This window comes from Seriola lalandi, unplaced genomic scaffold, assembly GCF_002814215.2.
Source record: "Seriola lalandi dorsalis isolate HSWRI2012SDOR001 ecotype SW California unplaced genomic scaffold, Sedor1 jcf7180002054609, whole genome shotgun sequence".
Classification (NCBI taxonomy): domain Eukaryota; kingdom Metazoa; phylum Chordata; class Actinopteri; order Carangiformes; family Carangidae; genus Seriola; species Seriola lalandi.
This window is the reverse complement of record NW_019525162.1, coordinates 1,111,857-1,123,953: the sequence shown is the minus strand read 5'-3', so window position 1 is coordinate 1,123,953 and position 12,097 is coordinate 1,111,857. Positions and strand designations below refer to the sequence as shown.

The following is a 12,097-nucleotide window of genomic DNA, read 5'->3' as shown; positions in this document are numbered from 1 at the left end:
CTACGAAGAGGAGAGCGGTTTGGTGCTTTATGCATGATAAGCAATTTAAAAACACAGTGCCATGAGCATCATGAAGTCGTAGTTAGACCCAGAGCCCTCATGAGTCATGGACCACCAGTTGCACCTATTCTTGTTAAAGCCCTCATTGCCACGGATTATAATTACCATTTTAACCTGGTTGCTATATTCCCACTGGGTTTATCACAATGCAAGCTAATGGAGGCAATTTTAATTACATACCTCACATATTGACCATTCGCTAACCCCCACCCCCAAAGAGTGATTATCCAAATATAACTTAGACAACATAACTAGGCAGAGCAGGTCCGTCAAACTTTGGATTGTGCAAAAGATGCCAAAGTGTTGAACATGGGGCTGAGGTAGAAGCAATAATTGTTTAGAGTGTGGTGTCATTTGTTTTCTCTTTCAAAACCAAAAACACAAGAGACAAAATGTGAGGAATGCATTACTGCATTAAACAGCACGTTTGACTGTTCTGACCTGAGTTGAACTCCATGTTCGGCTATGTCACTAACTACCTGCAGTGGTAGAAGACGGATGCTATCAGAGTTGAGGCTAATATTATTAGCTCCTTGTCTTTATTGGATTTGGAGTTTACGCTCCAGCAACCTCAGCCAACACTGTCCAAGACAGATTTTTGCACTTTTAGCTTCAGTCCTTTAACACCATGTATGTAACCATCAGGTGCATATTTAAGATTCTTTTTATAAGGCTTTTGTTTCAGAATAAGGCACTTGAAATAAAAAGTCAGTAATGAGTCATGAGATGAAGTACTGCGGATGTTTACTGTTATGTAACTTACTGAAAATTTCTATATACAGCACACAAATCACTCTGTGGTGAGATGACTCTTATTAAGGGTGAAGGCAGAGGAAGTGTCTAGAACCTGCTGGATGGCTGCTCAGCCGTATTATAACACATCACACTCATCATACACCTGTCTGCATGGATGCACTGGTGAGCGCTTACTCTCACACGTCGCCATAAGCCACTTTTAGGCATCCACTGTGGGGCCAAATTAAGCCTGTAAACAGCCCCGTAGGACCAATGAACAAAGCACACACATACACACACATCCCCCCATACCAGTCTACCCCCTGTGGTTTTCAGCCACTAGGGGAATTTGGTGAAACTCTGCCCAAGTCTGCATGCTGAGCAGGGGATTACAAAGCAGTTCCCCCCACAGAGAGCCAAGAACCAGTGAAATCCTGCCTGGGATTACACCCTCCTACTCACTTTTTCCTCTTCTTTTCATGCACTCTCTCGGGGTCTGTCTCTCTCTCTCTCTGAATCCCTCATTCTCTTTACCTTCTCCTACCTCTTCAACATTCTTCATCATCTTTTCTCTCCCTGTCCACCTCTTCCATCTTTCTCCTCCTCATTTTTGACACTAGACCTCTGAGCTCTCTCTGTTTCTCTGCTCCCACCACTCCTCTGCTCAGCCCTCCAGAGAGAAGAGAGAAGCAGGGAGAGGAAAAACAAAAGAAAAACTGAGAGAGAGTGTAAGTATATTGAAGGGAAGGGAAACAACACAGACCCGTGGAAGATTGATTAGAAACCTTCATTGGCAGGGATCAGTGGGGTGGGTTGTTTCAGAGAATCACATAAAATGAGTAAAATGAGATGAAAGAAATTATGAGTGCAGTCCTGAACTAGTAACGCTATTACACTTTGTACTATCAACATCCCACTAGATTTTATCGTGTGCATTATCGTTCCCCTTCAACAACAAAGCATTGGGGAGCATGCTGTCCTCGACAATTTCCCTTTCATCACCACTCAATAACTGTTACGTCACCTGCCTCTGACCTGTAATTTTTTATCCGCAATAATTTTAAAAGTGCAAAAAGTGATGAGATTGATAATCCCTCTACATTCAGTAAAAATCCAATCCGGGATGTCTGAGATATTACACATAAACATAACATTTCTAGTCAATAAATAAAATTAACAGTTTTGTGTTACCAAAAAGGTAGCGTGAGGTGGTTGTTTTTAAAATAAGCAGGGTAATTCAGTAGTCCATCATCCTTCCTAACCTCAGCCTCAAGGTGCAGTTATAGTGGAAGTTTTTGAGTTCTCCAGTGAAGCTTTGCTGTTGTTTACTCCCCAGGTTCTGCAGTGAGAATATTATTATTATTTTCCTTTATTTGAACTCAAAAACAATCACTGAGGGCTGGCACTCATTCACAATAATGTCAGATAACAGTTTAAATGACTGAAAAAGATACAAAATAATAAAAGATATAAGGCAAAAGAAAACAATAATCTAAAACAAGTGTAAAAATACTATTATTTAAAAAAAAAAAGTAATTCTGTTCTATAGCACTAGTTTAGCATAGAAGTGATATAAAATAAGATGGTAGCTTCGCAGTCAGGGCCTCAGAATAATAGATAATGTGTATAATCACATTATTCAGACAGAGAAAACCACCCAACTTTTTCATACAGGATGCAATTATGAGTACTATAAATATCACCAGTCATAAACCCATGAGCAGAATGATGAACAGCATTGAAGGGTTTAAAAGTGGAGGCACAGGCATGCCTATAAATCACATCACCATAATCCATAACAGAGAGAAAAACAGCTTCAACAATCCTTTCCCCACAAAGAAGAGAAAAGTTTGCTCTATTTCTATTAAAAAAATACGTTTTTGTCATAATTTCTTGACAACATTGTCTATTTGATATTTGAATTTGAATTTGTCATATATCCAAATAACAAGGTACTTCTCTACCTCTCTCCTTGTACAGTGTAAGCATGAAAGTTTTCCTAACATTACCTGTAGCTCTACAGAACAACAAAAGTTTTATGTGGAGATAGTTTAAGACGAACATTAACATTATGAAGTGTAAAAAGAACTGGACCTAGAACTGAACCTTGTGGAACACCCTTAGTTATTGTAATGAGAGTAAAAACTCAGAGAGAATAGTTAGTGAGTTCCCTGACTAGTGAACTAGGTAATTCAGGAACCACACACAAGCACTTGAACTTAAACCAATATGACTGCAGTGACAGCAGCTGCCACACATACAAGCCCTCTATACAACTCACTGTAAATTCTTGATCATTGTTTTTACAGAACATAGGTATTCTTCAGGGAAATAAAAACCTGTACCTTCCAGGGGAGTGTAATATGATACTCCTCATCATTTTCCTTCATAATAGAGAGAGACACTCCATCAAAACACATACTCTAGCACAGAGGGAAAAAAACACAAAGAGGTGTGTATTGATTTTTTGAGTGGAGTGTGTTTTGCCTTTGAGGGACAATTTAATGAGTCTACAAGCAGAGTTCCAGAGGGGGAAACCATGAACCAGAGACAAAAGACATTTTCTGTTTTTCGTGAATGCCATAGGCCGTGGGTGACAGGGACGGACTTCTCTCCAGGGTGTGATCTCAACTCTCAGCCACAATCATTCCACTGGGGAGAGGCATTCAGAGGTCTGGGCCCTTCATTATGTGCCATGAATCATACAACTAGAGACATCAACCACTGCAACAGCAGGAGGGGGATAAGCAATGTTTTTGAAAAGAAAAATATTTGTACTTACGGTTGAATTCAGGGCTAAAACTCCAATGTGCATTGAAAAAAAAAAAAAAAAAGAAACTAACCAAGCAATAATCTGCCAAGAAAACTTAAGTGATTTACAACAAATAACAGCAGTGGTGCAAGCACATTCAGAAAATTCCTGGTAAGTTCCTGAACAGTGAGCTGGCGATTAATAGTGAATTAAAAGCTATTCTTTTCCTTATAAATGTCAAGATCAACTCCTCACTAGATGACAGGCTGTCTGATTTGTTTTCATGATGAGCTTTAAGGATCTGAGCACCAACAGGATCATTATGGAGCATCACCAGACTTCTGCTGTGAGAGGGTCTCAACTTCTGACTTCCAAATATCAGTCCTATATCAAGCGTGCACGCTTGATATATCCATCACTGCTGTGAGAGATTGAACGAGTGAAACTGTGGCCAACATCAAGAACAAAACGACACCTTGTCAATGTGAAATGTCTTATACTAAATAAGATATAGTGGCCACCATTCGTGGCATCGTAGTCTGATGGTGACTTTTGTGAATTGTAGAGCATTTATTTTGCATTATATTCTGCACAGGGAGGTAAATACTAACATTGCTACTGGGAGGAGTTTATTTGGAGGTTACAGGGCATGGGAGATAAGAGCTCTCTTTTCTCACATTTCTCCCTTTGTACCCTTTCATCTTTCCACCCTTCCCACTCAACCCTCCCAGACTCTATTTGCCACCCTACAATCTGTTAGCAGTGGTCAGGGGACTCACTAGTTAGAGGCACCTCCAGAGAGGTTTAACCTCATCAGACCTGCCGTCATGACAGAGGTGTTCTTTGGACCCAAATGAGGATGATTTATTCATACGCTCAGCAACAGTGTGATCCAGCTGTCTTTTTAACCCGGCTAATTAATTTCAGTGGGTGGTGAGGCGGGTGCTCTGATGATTGAGGATTGGAGGATTGATGGATTCCACTTACGCAAGTGCATTCAAACTAATATGGCTCCTCTAAGCTAGCACATATCCACAACATGTAGTAATTGCACATAATCCTTCTTACTGACTAACAATGAAGATAAACAAACTACTAAATTTTGGGTACAATCTCATCTTGATGAGACAACCATGGTAGCTTAAGTATTGTTGATGCTGACTGCCCAACCCCTTAGTTGTGTCTCGTACATGGGTCCAGTAGTATCACAAACTGGTGAGAGGACAAAATGCATCCTTGTCGGAATCCAATGTCCACTTTGAAGAAGCCCAACTCACAGCTATGATTCGTCTGGGTAGTCTTGCAGCCCTCCACAATCACTCCGTCTGTCTATCTGTGGACTATATCTGTAACTTGTTTTCGCGCTGTATGTTCTTTTTGTATTCTTTTTGTTTGTGTGTGTGTGTGTGTGTGTGTGTGTGTGTGTGTGTGTGTGTGTGTGCGCCTACACTGCAAATCAATTTCCTTTGCCAATAATAAGGTTGATCAATCACTCACACAGCAGCTCCCACAAGATATTTTGGAAGTTGTCAAAAGTTTCAAAATCCACCAAGAGGATTAGCAATTCTCAGTGATGTGTCAGTTATCTATGACAGATTTAAACCCGGTCCAGGACAAAATCTGCGCTTCTCGACATAAGTCTCCTCCACCATGGAGACCTCTGACTAATGCAACTTCCACTACAGAGAATGGAGGCTCAGACACTCCCAGAATGATCAAGAAGTGTCTGTGGCACAGAGCAGCATGGTTTGTCTGTAAGGTTTAGAAGTTCCTCAAAATACTTCTTCCACCTTATAACAATGGTGCCAATTACGGTCAAACGCTCCTGCTGAGGAAAGCCCAGGTACTGACCTACATTCCCTCCTGGGGTGCCAAGTAGTGCAGCAAAATCTCTTCTAGCCATGATTTCCCTTCTTTTAGTACTACACCAGCGGCCTTTATAACTTCCCGGTTTTTCCTCCGCTGTGCTAGGAGTACCCAGGTTAACCAGGCATGGAAGTACATCAGGGTAGCCATGTCCCAAACCTTATGGTGAAGAGGGAGCTAACCCAGAAAGCAATGCTTTGTCTTTGCTACAACCTCCCCTATGGCAACAAGCTCCAAGCATTAAATGAAAGAATGAGATCATAGATACAAGAGGCTAAAGTAAGTTTTTTTTTTTTCTTACACATGGTGGCTGTAGGGCAAAAATTTCAACAAACTTGGGGTGCTTAGTGATGAGACACTGCTCTTCCACATTGAAAGGAGTGCTATTGGCAACTGGTAAAGAAGACACCGGGTCACATCTGTACAGGTATACTGTCATACTGGAGTGGAGACCTCAGGATATAACTAGGCCAAGTACAAGAGATTATACCTTCCAGATGCTATGGAAGCACCTGGAAAACCTCCCGAAAACGAGGCGTTCTACTGTGACCTTAATGCAGTTAAAGTGGAAGAAAATGGATGGATGGATAGATGGATGGATGGATGGATTGATGGACGGATGAACTGCATGTTTTAGTTTAATAATTAGTTCAGAGATTAGTTACATTAGCTATTATGATGGTAACAATAACCAGCAGTTTCAATGAAGGCAGTGACCTTGTGCATCATTGAGAAAAGCAGGCAGAGCTACTTCATGGTTAAGTGTCTTTGACTCTATTTCAATGACACTTTGGAGTTCCACATCTCTGAAGTCCTTCTACCACAATAGTTTTAGCATGACACTCAGCAGATACTACACACAACACTATAGAAATCACTCTTCACGGGAAGTGGGGCACATCATGCAGACAACATTTCTCTCCCTATGGAAACTGAGATGCTCTAACATTACTGACAGCCTCAGCACAGAAATAAATAAAGCTTTCAATAAGTTACATATAGTTAAAGTTAACTCTGCCAATTTTCCATTTCCAGCATAGAAATTAAAGTAAAGATGAATAAACCTCCAGCTGTGATGCTGAATTTACACCACTGCAGTTTGAGTGTTCTTGACTCTAGCTCTCCCACTCGCTGTATGATGGTCGTGCAGTTGAATTTACAGTGAAGGTCGCTTGATACAGAATACAATCACAGTGTGAAGACAGACAACTCACATATCACTGCCCTTTAGAATAATGCAGTCCTAAAACCTCTCTTTCATAATTGCCCACATGATTTGACACAAGTTCACCAGCAGTAATATTTGCTGTTCATTCCATGTTCTCAGAGTGTAAGAGTAAATGTTGTCTATGTTGTATTATGTCGTGTGTAAGAATGTAAGAGAAGAGTTTAATAACATCATATCACCTCATACTCCTGTTTAAAGCCATAGCCCTCGGCAGTCTTCATCTGGTTGATGTGCTGGAGGAGGTCAGCCACTCGGACAGCAGGGTGGAGCTGGCCTGTGTGGTAGGGGGAGCCTTTACGCCCACATTGGTGCCTTGGGGAGCCTCCCAGCAGGCTGCTGGCCTCATTCACTGAACTGCGAGCATCACCTGAATCACACACGAAATTGCAAACATTGCCTTTTGCAATTTTGATGCAACTGAAGGTTGAAAAGTTCATGTACGAGACAGGTTATGATATGAACCTTTTTTATGGCACTTTGTGCATTTAGTTCTGGGTGCCATACACTGGTGTTATCAGTGATGTCTCGCTGCATGCTGATATTAACACACACAGTGTATGCTCCAGGCGTGTCACTTTGATAAGGTTTGTCTCTGCAAAGATGTCTTCATATTAGAGCTTATATAGACACGACAGCAGCTCTGTCTCTGATGGTGTGTGAAGCAGACCAGGATCTGTATCAACTTTAGACTGAACACATCTGTTTTCCTTTCTGTGAGACCGACAATATTAGAAAGGAGATCAAGATGAAAAGTACAGAGGATCATTTATTTCGATTCATTCAATCACGTTACTTCACTAGTGCAATTCTCCCATTTCTTTGAAATCTAGTGCTATTCTCTGTGTGTCAGCTCTAGGCAGTGGATAGCTGAGGGTAGAGCAATGTTTTTCATGCAGGGTGATTACTATCTTCGACAGTCATTCAGACATTTATGGAGAGAATGAGTGACGGTCAAAGAGATTATATAAAGTCTAAGATGATGTACGTCAGGTTTTGGAAGGTAAGCTTATAGGTTGTACTGTGCATGTGCATTTATCTTACTGCGTGTGCCACAGGTGTGTGCATCCATGAAGGAAAGAGCCATTCTTTCATCCTCTTGTAGGGTGCTCTGGTCTGTGAAACTGCGCTCCATGGAGCCCATATGGCTCTTCTCCTGCCGATAGGTAATGGGTGTCTTATTCATGTTCACTGGTTTCCTATTAAAGGATGAAGAAGACAATGGAGGGGAAATAGGCATACAGGGGAGATGGTAGAAAGACAGAGACAGAGAGAAAAAGAAAACATTATGTTTTGTAAGGAAAAACAGGGAGGTAACAACTGACAGAAACAAAGACAAAAAGGTTGCTTTCCCTCTACGACTTATGATTGACAGCCAGAGCACAAGCATGTATATGATGGATCACAAGAGGATGGAAAAGCAAAGAGGTGGAGTCACTTACGGATAATAAGAGTAGTAGTCCCTTCTGGTAAGTGTGCAGGAGAAGGAGAAAAAAAAAATCAAGAGAAAGAAGAGATGTAAGATGAAAGCAATGTCAGCTGAGGGCAGAATGCATTGATTACAGGGAAAATGAGAACCGTCCTCTTCATGAGCTCGGCTTTGCAGGCGGCCGCATGACACATAGGAACATGCCGGACCAAACTGGAGCGAGGCAGAAAAATGTGTGTTTCCTTCAATCGAATATGTCTCTGTGTTACACTTCAAGGACTAGACCACGTGGATTCCTGTCGCAGCAAATTTAGTAATCAATTCCCTAAACGCGAGATTCATGGTGGATTAGCGGAGGAACCTGGGCTAAAGTGCACGAGCAGCGGTGACTTTCAAAATCAACCTATTCAATTTTAGCCTGGACATTTTTTCAGTCATTTAATAATGATTGCTGGAGCCCTGTAACTTCACATTTGGCATGGCGGGTTCTTTGGATTTCAGTGTGTCTTATTTAAGTAAGACCGGTTAAGCCTTGTTTGAAAGGCTGGCCTACAGCTGCAGCTAAATAGATGCAGAGCCAGAGGTGTGGATGAGCTACTGTAGACTTGTGGGATCATTGGCTAATAATCTCTAAAAGCACCTTTTCCCTACCAATTACCATCTCATTTAAGGGTCAGGCCTCTGCTTGGTGTGCGTAATTAAGTGGCTAATTGAATTGCATCCGCCTTTAATTAAATACTTCACACTCAGATAGGCTCTGCAGATGAGAGTTGTTTGGTCCCTCTGGTGCACCATAAGGGAGTGAAAACAATGCAGCGCTTGGCTGTCGGTCCAGAATCTTCCCTAAACAAGCGTGACCTTTCGGAAAGTTCAGCAAGTATAAAAACTGATTACTGAACTGCTCCAAAACAAAACACAAAGGGAAAATCAATGTGGGAGATGTGGTATGATTACGCATAATGAGGCATGTTTCGTACTCAACAGTTGTCAGCAGACGTTTACCCTTTCTTAATGATGATGATGACAGCACCCAGCAGAAGGATGAGCACTACCAGACCTCCGGCGCACACCCCAAGAATCAGCCCCATCTCCTCAGAGTGTTGGGACACCTCCAGAGCCTTGCGGTGATCTTTACACGCCGCTAGAAGCAGAAACAGAGACATGCACATTAAAAAGGCATAATGCAAATATAGCACATAAGGGAGCGGAGGTGTGGAGCAGGTGATTCAGTTTAAGCACTTTAAAGCAAAGAGTGTGAAAAATTTGATATAGAGAGGCAAATTGAGAATTCACAGCTTTGAAGAACATATCATTCATGCACGTAAAACTTTTTTTCTCAAATGTAGACTTTTCACATCACAATACAGACATTCACATCGCATATTCTGACCTCTGTGAGGACATCCAGTGATTCATAATAGTCTACTTAATGCCAAACCTACATTTTACTAGCAGTGAGATTTTCAAAAGGTATTTTCAAATACCAAAAATGAAAAAGACATGTGAATAAAGACATGATGCCTTGAGCAAGGCAGGTAGCGATTGTCCAAGCTGTCCAAACCAACAAAACCGTAGTCCGCAGAGATACATCACAGGATGACAATTTGTGCTTTGACAAACAAAATGATTGCCTTGCACACAGAATAAGTTAAGAATAAGTTTATTCGTCTGAATCGTTTTCAAACAGCTATTTAGACTGCTCGACATTTGTGCTGATGTTTACAGAAAAGGAATGGAGATGGGAAAATGAACACACTGCTAGAAATTGTTGTAGAGGATTTTCACAAGTGTTGCAAATATGCCAAAATAAGATTTGCTAATTTGCTCAGATTCATTAGTCACGTACAAAAAAGCCTCGCAATACATTGTTCTTCCATCTATTGTTAATATCAGAGTTGCACAATGACATTGCAACAAAAAAAACTGACTTTTTATGGTTGTGATACTACACTTGTGCATTTGCATGCTACGGTTGGAGGGCTGAAACTTTGACATGCATTTCTATTCAATACTGAATTAAATATTCGATTTTTCCCAGTCACAAGTCATCCACACAGCTCTGCAATATGATCTCAAGGTGCCCTGATGTCTGAGAGCTACTGGAAAGGTCGTAATCATAATAGTAGGTTACATTTCTCTGGAATAAATCCTCATACTTATGTAAATGGCGCTGAGCAGTGGGCCTTTATTTGTCTTGTTCTAGGGGCCCACTGATCTAGTTTTTTCTGTGTGTGTCAGCCTGTCCTCCAGGCCTTGACAGCCCTGAAACAAGCCCTTCTGAGCCTATTGGAACAGCTCAACCTATCTGGAGAGCGGTAGAAAGTCAGAGCAAGCCTGGGGATAGAGCTGTATCTTGCAGCCTGCTGGGGAAGAATCAGATCTGGGGCAGGGGAAATGAAAACAGAGCCATGTTTTAGCCCAACTATCTGCAGCCGTGGGCACTTTGTTGGTGCTTCAAAACCCTCATCCTAAATAACGATGAAAGTAGGAAAATATCATCACATTATTTGGCAGGATTTTTTAATCAATGATGGGTATCTGGCATATCTGAAAACGAGTCATTGGCCTGAAATTAGAAAGGAGCTGTTCCTTCTAAAATTGCTTATGACATGGCTTTTTAAGTTGCTATCCCTATGTTGTTCCAAAAATGCGACATTTCGGTGTTTGCTGTTCAGTGTATAGAGACCATGTCAGACGGTTAGACTTCAGTTTGCAGTAGTGGTAGGAGAGGGTTTAGTCAGACTGTGAATCAAAGATGATTTTCTTTGTGGTTTCTACTCTCACACAGGGACACACCATCATACTAAGATGCCTTTGTGTCTGTGAGCAAATGATTTCAGCCCGTCTGTAGGTGCTCCATTCAAAAAAAAAAAAAAAAAAAAATCCTCAGCCACAAACTTAGCACTCCCTGTTTATTTTATGCTGTGACTTCATTTAAAATTACATCGACATGTGAAATACAGGGGTACTTTATACTGGCTAAAAAATGTATATGAGGAGGTGAAAAATCTATTTCAGTTTTCTGACATTTTGGATAGATAAGGCGGTTTTGCCACACTTAGCCACAAAATTTCTATTAAGCCAAACACGAGCATGAAATAGATTTCCACATGAATCCATGCACCTGCCAGCTGCCCGATGGTGGAAATTGGCATTTAGAGGAGAAATGGAAGTCTGTTGTTGTGTTGAGCCTGCCAGAGGATCCTTAATTAAACTGTCACCTGGAAGTTGAAATGTAATCTCCAGCTTTGTTATCCAAGCCAGAATCATTTGCCTCCACTTTACTTGTGATGGGCTGCATGATAATAACGGCTTAGGAAGCGATGATGCAGAGGCTGTGTTAATGGTAGAGGGATCACGGATATCTCAAACAGCAACAAAAAAACCCCTCTGACCTGTCGCACCTTGAAATTGGAAATCACCCTGAGATTTTTTTCCCATCAATTTGCCTTTCCCCCCCCCTTTTTTTCCAGTTACAAGGTTACATCACCCTGCATGTGGATGATGTAATGCTGGCAATCATTGCTTGCCATTGTGCACGTTTCTCCCCTTTGTCTTTTCTATCTTCCCCTCTGTTCTCTCTAAATGATTTTATCATTTATATTTTGTTTTCTCCAATAATACAATTAAATGTTTTAACTGTTGAAGCTTCATTGCGTATTTCTTTGAAAAGGCAAGCAAGGTGTAAAGCCTATTGCTGTGTGAAAGCATAATTAATCAATGCCCAACCGGGTGTCTGTGTGGGGCAGATGGAGTGAGACGCTGAGCTGAAATGGCTGGCCTTGCCTTTTGGCTTTATGCTTGAGGAGAACCTCATCTCTTTAAGTTTTTCACTCACAAAAAGAGGCCTTCACCAAAAAAAGACACCCCGCCAAGTCAATTTACTTGCAAGGCTCTGCTTACTGTAGCGGTGCTATGAAAACTATAAATACATGACTTTTATTCACAGTGATCTGACAGTGTATTATGGCACAGGGGCTCTCCTGCCATCAGGACTTAGAGTCAATTTCTATGCCCTTTTCATGTATCC

At 41.3% G+C, this 12,097-nt stretch overlaps 1 protein-coding gene across 2 annotated transcripts in view; it reads right to left on the bottom strand.

Moving 5' to 3' along the window:
- ptprub (protein tyrosine phosphatase receptor type Ub) overlaps nt 1-12,097 on the bottom strand; it is a 149,610-nt gene that overhangs the window by 23,255 nt on the left and 114,258 nt on the right. The window contains exons 14-17 of one of the 2 annotated variants that reach the window (XM_023419731.2): nt 9,070-9,208; nt 8,081-8,104; nt 7,683-7,837; nt 6,821-7,008 (exon numbers count right to left, since the gene is read on the bottom strand). In XM_023419731.2, coding sequence (XP_023275499.1) covers nt 6,821-7,008; nt 7,683-7,837; nt 8,081-8,104; nt 9,070-9,208 — 506 coding nt within the window. The remainder of the gene's footprint in view (nt 1-6,820; nt 7,009-7,682; nt 7,838-8,080; nt 8,105-9,069; nt 9,209-12,097) is intronic. The other variant, XM_023419732.2, reaches the window with a different exon arrangement.